Source organism: Pelophylax lessonae (genome assembly GCF_965119305.1).
Source record: "Pelophylax lessonae genome assembly, chromosome: 2".
NCBI lineage: Eukaryota > Metazoa > Chordata > Amphibia > Anura > Ranidae > Pelophylax > Pelophylax lessonae.
In genome coordinates this window covers 319,202,911-319,210,477 of record NC_138769.1, presented here as the reverse complement: position 1 = coordinate 319,210,477, position 7,567 = coordinate 319,202,911, and the positions used below count along the sequence as shown (strand labels likewise).

Sequence of the window (7,567 nt, the reverse complement as noted above, 5' to 3'; positions counted from 1 at the left end):
TGTCCCCCCCCCCCGCGCGTGTGACCAGCAGACCCGGATGTCCGCCGGTCACTCGGCGATTGGCGGGGGAGAGGGAGATGGTCAGGCAGCTTGTGTAAACAAGCCACCTGTCATTCTCCTCGGTGTAAAGACACTGATCACACGGATCTACTATTTAAATCCGTTGATCAGTGTCCTTACAGCTCAAGCCACAGCCAATCACAGTAGAAAGCACGCCCCTAGGGACACACACAGCCCCTCCCTCCCAAATAAAGTTAACCCCTTCACTACCAGTGTATTTTTACAGTAACAGTGCATATATATATATATAGCACTGATTACTGTAGAAATGTCACTGGTAACCCCAAAAGTGTCAAAAATGTCAGTCAAGGGTCCGATCTGTCCGCCCCAATGTCACAGTACCGCAAAAAAAAAAAAAAAAAAAAAAAAGTCGCAGATCACCATCATTCCACGTTAAAAAAAAAAACAAAAATCTTTCCCTGTGTTAGTAAACGCGATAACTTTTGCGCAAACCAATCAAAATATACTTTTTGCGATTTTTTTTTACCAAACATAGGTAGCATAAAACAAATTGGCTGAAAATTTAAAAAAATTTTGATTTTTACATTTTTTTTGGGGAATTTCATATAAAAAAAATGTGAAAAATATTTTTGCAAAATGTATGCTCTTTTTTGTTTATAGCACAAATGGTAAAAATCGCACGGGTGATCAAATACCACCAAAAGAAAGCTCTGTTTGTGGGAAAAAAAGGATGTTAAATTCGTTTAGGTACAGCGTCGCACGATCGCGCAATTGTCCGTTAGTCACGCAGTGCCGAATCGCAAAATACCCCCTGGTCGTTTAGCAGGAAAATCCTCCGGGGCTTAAGTGGTTAAGCACTTGAATACTAGGAACCTACATTTGTTACTTAAAAATCCGCATTTACTAGAAAATTACTTCAAGGTCCCAAACAATTTTTAGCACAGGCCCTAGAGAATAAAATTGTGGTCGCCGCAATAGTTTTTCCACAGTGGTATTGCAAACACAACTTTTTGGAAAAACGAATAAAAAAACAAAGTTAACCCAATTTGTTTATGTGAAAAATGTTATGCCATGTTACATCATGCTTAAACCTGAGCACACTCTTGAAATTGTGACAAACTACAGTACTTAACCTGTATAAAGCCATTGCTCATGAAGTTTATCTGTTTAGTTACAGAGGTCTTGCACAAAAGTATTATTGCTCTCACAGCAGTATCTCATTTTTGTGGTTTGAGCAGTTTACATGTGCGGGCATGACTTATGCATGTTTGTTTCTATGCACAAGCACAGAGGGATGGGGCGCTTTAAATTTTCTTCCATTTTCGCTGTCCCTTAAATTTTTCTCATCACTTTTATTGCTGTCACAAGGAATGTAAACATACTTGTGACAGCAATAGGCATAAGCAAGAGGTCATAACGTTGCTTCTGGGTTACCATATCAGAGACCCAATCAAAAGCATTCTGGCTTTATTGGGGTCTCCAGCCAGTCAGTCAGTCTCCAGGACGGGAGAGCAGTGGAAGGGGAGGCAGACGTTCCCCTCCCACTACTTGTTACAGCCAAGCTGCTTAGCCACAAATTACAAAATAACCGATTCTCAGCTCTTAAATAAGGTACTGGGGTGATGCCTGCAGCTCTCACTCCGGTACAACCACTTGAAGCCAAATGATGTACATTTGGCAGCAAGTGGTTAAATTAAACATGCTCCTTGCACAGTAGAAAGCTTTACTTGCTCCTTGTTATTTGTTCCTCCCCATTTTGGCTCTGCAATAAATGACCGGTTTAAACACCGGCACTTAAACACTCCTGGACCAGAAGATTTTCCCTCTTAATGACCAGGCCATATTTTGCGATTTGGCACAATTGCGCAGTCATGCGACGATGTACCTAAATAAAATTGATGTATTTTTTTCCCACAAATAGAGCTCTTTTGGTGGCATTTGATCACCTGTGTGATTTTTTATTTGCGCCAACAAGAAAAAAAAAAACATTTTAGGCCAATTTGTTTTCTGCTACATATTTTTTGGGGAAAAAAAGAAACGCAATAAGCATATTTTGATTGGTTTGCACAGGTTATCGCATCTACTAAGTACAGGAAAGATTTCATTTTTACTAGTAATGGCTGCGATCTTTAGCAGGACTGCGACATTGTGATCAGACCCCCTGACACTTTTGGGGGGGGGGGGGGGGGGGGAGACCAGTGACGTTACTACAGTAATCAGTGCTAAAAATATGCACCATTACTGCAATAATGACACTGGCAGGGAAGGGTTTAACTGTGGGTGATCAAGGGGTTAAATGTGAGCTTAGGGGAGTGAGGCTTTTCAAATCATAGAGACCTGTGATCCCATCTAGAAGGATCACAGGGACTTGGATCATTCCAGGGAGAACGGACAGCTGTGTTTACAAAAGCTGACCGTTCTCTCAGGTGGTAACAATCACGGGTGTCATACAGCAATTGGAGCCGTCTGACCCGTGCATCGGCTTCCCTGCTGCCGAGGGGGGCGGCAGCACGCCGCACGACTGCCCCTAAGCTGCAGGCGCGCGACTGACGTAGGTCAACGTCGGTTCACGCAGGAGCCGCCCTGCCGCAGTAAAAAGGCAGCGGGTGGTCGGCAACAGGTTAATATCACTCACATTTAAAAATTGAACACGTCTCATTTTTTGCTTAAGTTCAGCTTCAACTTTACAGAGCTGCAAAATGTATGCTATATCTACATGGAGCCCAGCTTTAACTGTACTTCACGCTTTTTTTTTAAATTCCATATTTTGCCTATGCTTTAGATACAAAAACAGTTATATTTTCCAATAGAAGACTCAGATTCTTAATGAGCAAACTCCGAAATTTATTTAAAATGTCATTATAGGCATTGCAAATCAGGCAGGACACTAAAGCATGATACTTCAATTCCCAGCCCCGAGAATACAGTTCACTATAAAAACCATTAACATTTATCAGTAACAGGATAGATGCTTCACATTAGGAGGATCGAGATTGCCTCAGACAGGCACCTGTGTACTTTGGCTTTACCATCTTCTTCAAACCAAGGACCCCGGGGCACGGTAAAGGCTTGAATAGCTGCCTATTTTCCCCACAGAATAGAGGAAACCGTAAAGTAAATTATGCCAATTTCATGGAGGGAGTAAAAACACAGGGGCTCAATGTAGCTGTTAAAATGAGTGAAGATCACACCGTCACGTCACACCCTGCCCATTAAAACCCACAAAGCATTTGCCAAACACAGCTTAAAATAAAAAGTAAAACAAAGTTCTGCATTGTTATAAAACTTGATAAAAAATAGTATTTCAAACTGTACAGTCACCAGAAGTACACAATTATCAAAATTCACACAGTTCACTTGGCATCAGCGGATGCCTCTGCTTTCTGTGCCTGTAAAATAAGAAAATAAAATTAGTTTCAATACTTTCAATACATGGAAAGGGAGCACGATTATGCAATACCAACCTGGTCGGACTTTGCTTCTCCGTTCTCTGCAGCATTGGTGGCATCTTTTCCAGAGTCTCCCTTTCCTTTCTTGCCTTTGGGAGCTTTGTCAGCTTTCTGTGAGAAAACAAAAAATTTAATATCCACACCAACAGCAAGAAACAGAACATTTTACTAAAGCAGCCATTATCCAACCCAAACTGACACAGGGGGCCAAAACCTCATATGGTTTTTTACAGTGTACCATTACTAGTCATGATGGCAGATGTGTGGACATGAGTACAGGCTGCTTCATAAACAAAACTTGACATTACAGTAATATTCAAGTTTGTTTAAAAACCCTGTTATACTTACATGATCTGCGCAGTGGTTTAGCACAGCAGCCCAGATCCTCCTTTTCTCAGGTCCCGGTGTGCGCTCCTGGCCTCTGCCCTATAAACAGCTTGCTATGGGTGCATTTGAGCCACTGCTTTTAGGTGTCCATTTAGACACATAGCAGTGGCTCATCCCCCACCCCCTCTGCTCATTAGCTCACTGATAACAGCGGGACCCAATTGCGCCTGCTGTTGTCTCAACCAATCAGGAAAGAGGGAGAAAGCCCAGGACAGCCAAGTATCAAGCAACATTGCTGTATTGAGATGGGAACCTTATGTATTAAGAACCACCTTAAATGCAAATGTCAATTTCTACAAACAGTAAACCAGGCACTATGGTACAGGGTCTGAGATTTGCCCAGTTTGTGGCTGTGGGCACCCTCACCCAAAACAAAATTGGGTCAGCAAGAGCAGGGCAAGCTGTCAGACTAAAACAGCTACAGTAGGATTCAGGTGCAAAAGGCTAACAGCATACGTCCAGGTTTAGGCTTTACAACTCCAGAAAACCTGTAAAATGCCATTACTGAATTATTAAGAGTAAATATCTGCACACTTACGGTTATAGGTTTGGTCTGTCCCAAGATTAGTTGTTGCATAAGGCCTTTATGATGGGGTCTGACTCGCTATTTTTTCTGTTTTATAGAGGGCAATGAAATCATCATGCAGGAAGGACATTATGGCAGACAAACACCCAATATGTGCACTAGTGATAAGAGGCTAGAGCCTGACTTATTCTAAGGGTCTTTGGTTTCATTGATATCCCCGGCCACCCCCTTCAGACAGTACCTGAATGCTGCACTAAAATACCACAAAATGTGGCATGACATGAGTTTGATTACTGGTATTCTACCTAAAAAGCAGGCTTTATTTTAATCTGTGTTATATTTTCTATTAGAAATAAACCATTTAGTTAGTTATGCCATGTACTTAATCGTTAAGCTTTGAGCAATTCCACTTAATTTTTTTTCCCTAAAACAAAGTTTAAGTGAAAAACAATCCATGGGAGGGAAAAAAAACCGCCTCATAAATGTGCTCACAAACTTTGTAGCAGCATTTTATACTTGCCTTTGGAGCAGCTGCCTTCTTCGCTTTTGGCTCTGGTTTAGGTGGGGCTGGTTTCTGTAAAGATACAAGAGGGGAGGGAGAAAAAAAATGAACCACGTGCCAACACTTTATGCATGCATTCAGTATAGAAGGGTTCTAAGCACTGCTTTAAAGCATGCACTTGGCCACTTTTTTAACACTGTAGTTTAAAAAAGTCAGTTTGGATACTCACAGCAGATAGCCGGGCAGATCTCCTTTGTGGCTACAACAAAAAGCACAAGAAAAATTAAAACCAAGCACAATTATAATTCACAGAAAAAGGCAGACTAGAGTAGACTCATTAACTCACCTCATCCTTTCCTTTGGACTTCTCAACCTTTGAGTCTCCTTCAGCCTGTAACAATACAACCAGTTTAGTATACATCACAAATATGGTTTCAAGCTAGCAGTGTGATATCACTAGAAGAACCAAATTAAGCTAAAAGGTGATTATCCTATGCAGAACACACCAATTTATTAGACTACACAGTCTCCACTTTGTAGGTGTCAGGCTGCATCATCACTAGGTTTGGACTCATCCCAATCTTCAGCTGATATACAAATGCTTTTACAGCTTTAAAAGCCATTTCAGCACATCACAAGGCCATTTTGTTTTGCGAGTTATCAAAACCACAGTAGTGATTGGATTGGAATAGGATTTCTACTAAGGGCAGCAACACAGCAAACAGAAGTAAAACAAAATGGACTATAGTGACCTCCACTAGCTTTGTGTGCATCTTGAAGTCATGCACACTTGAACGTACAAAAATCAGATTCCTTTAAACTGAAAAATATAAAAATACAACTGACGATCCTTGTTTTGTGGGATCAGAAATCTATGGAGAAGCCAGTTTATCTTAAGGACTGGATTACACAAGTACGCTGGATAAGTCTGAGCCCTGCTGAACACTTTATCCAAAGAGGTCATGTAATACTAGAAAATGGCCACTCGATACAGCACAGCACTGACAGACCCTGAGAAAGCAAGCACTCCCAATATCCTCAGAGCAGGGCACACTAGACAATCTGGATATTCTGGTTAAGAAAACCTCTTGCAGACATTACTAGTCTAGCAATCCCCAGGGAAAAAAAAATACAAAAAGTGACTACATGGCTGGGGGGAGGGGGTATCACGTGATCATAAATCATCTCCTCCTGGCATTGTTTACAGAACATGAACCTGTACTTTAATAAGGATCTAAGGACGAACAACCAAAGACATGCTTTAATATTAACCGCAAAGGCATTTTTTTTACGTTGATCCACGATACTACACTAAATGTATGATGCAACCAATAAAACAAGACTCGTGTCCTCAGTACAATTCCATAAAACTAAAGGCGCCTTTCTAAGCAACACGATCCACCATTGCCAGAATGAAGGCACAGCATCCCCCAGGCAACACCCGATCACCCCACCCTGACAAGAAAAGCCGTAAGGGGTACTAGATCCCGCCCCCTTTCGTGTTCGCGCTCCTTGTTTTGGCGGAAGCCCCGCCCCTCCTCACTCTTTCCCGCGTTACACAGTTTAAACGGCCAGTTAATTAACGCACGGCTCCTCTCACACACAATACCGGACAACGTATTCGTTATTAACACAATCCCCCTCATAAATAACAGGAATGGTCTCTAGCTTACACAAGCCAATCCTTCCCTCCCCCTCCTCGTCTCCGCCATTATGGTGGCGGCCACAAATTCCCTCTGCACGACTTTCCTATTCCTACAACCCCGTGCATAAGCCTTACCTTTCGTTTTGGCATGTTGTTGAGTTCGGACGGCAGCAAGCAAAGACAGAAACTTCAAAGCCGTTATTTCCTAGCGAATGAAACAAGCGCCGGCTGTGCTCGCCCCTTTTATACCCGGTCCGGAATACGACCGGTCAAATCCGGATTGCGCCCTGTGCCGGCGGGGATTGGCTGAGCGGTGACACGTGGGCTGGTCAGTCTGGGCGGGAGCTGGGAGGAGACAGGGTGCGCGCCAACAGGAAGAAGAGCCTGCGTGGGCGAGTGAGGGGGGGTGAGGTAGAGAAAGGGCGCGCAGTGCAGCCTGACAGGGGAAGAAGGTGTGTGTTTGTGTGCCCTCTCGGGGATTTTTTTTTGTAGTGAAGGGTGCCCATGGTGGCAAAACCACCATTACTGAGCCTACCCCACGCCGACTAAAGCGCATAACGTACCTGTTGAATAAAAAATGCAGATGCGTACGTCGAACGGCCGCCGCAGTGATATCCCTTTCCCGAAATAAAATATATATATGTGCATTCGGCTCAGCCGATAAGAATAATAAAAAAAAAAAAGTGCGCGCAGTGCTTTGCTGGTCAGTGTTGTGTTTATGGCCGGTATTATCTCGTCAGCTCGGGCTCCTGCCTGTTGGAACTGCACGTGTATTAATGGTGTCCATAGACTGCAGTACGTGCGGATGGAAGCGCTCGCAGCGTGTGTGGTATGGGCCCCTCAGCACAGAGGGAGCTCACTGAGCCTGACATGGCTGCTGGAGGCTCTACATAGAAAGCACCACAGCCTATACAGCCTCCATTTTTGCACAGTGAGTGCTGCTAGTTGTGCTTCCTGTTACAGACAATGCACTTAAGCCTGCACACCGTGTTTATGTAGCTACAAAAATAATCTAAATGATATAAAAAGTAGCTTTA

At 43.1% G+C, this 7,567-nt stretch overlaps 1 protein-coding gene across 1 annotated transcript; it reads right to left on the bottom strand.

Moving 5' to 3' along the window:
* Nucleotides 1-2,841: 2,841 nt before the first annotated feature.
* On the bottom strand, nucleotides 2,842-6,826 carry HMGN2 (high mobility group nucleosomal binding domain 2). Its single transcript, XM_082246792.1, has 6 exons — nucleotides 6,666-6,826; nucleotides 5,232-5,276; nucleotides 5,115-5,144; nucleotides 4,900-4,957; nucleotides 3,486-3,577; nucleotides 2,842-3,410 (listed from the first exon to the last, which is right to left on the bottom strand). Exons 1-6 carry the CDS (start codon nucleotides 6,678-6,680, stop codon nucleotides 3,375-3,377), a joined length of 276 nt encoding a protein of 91 aa, XP_082102918.1. The 5' UTR covers nucleotides 6,681-6,826; the 3' UTR covers nucleotides 2,842-3,374.
* Nucleotides 6,827-7,567: the final 741 nt, after the last annotated feature.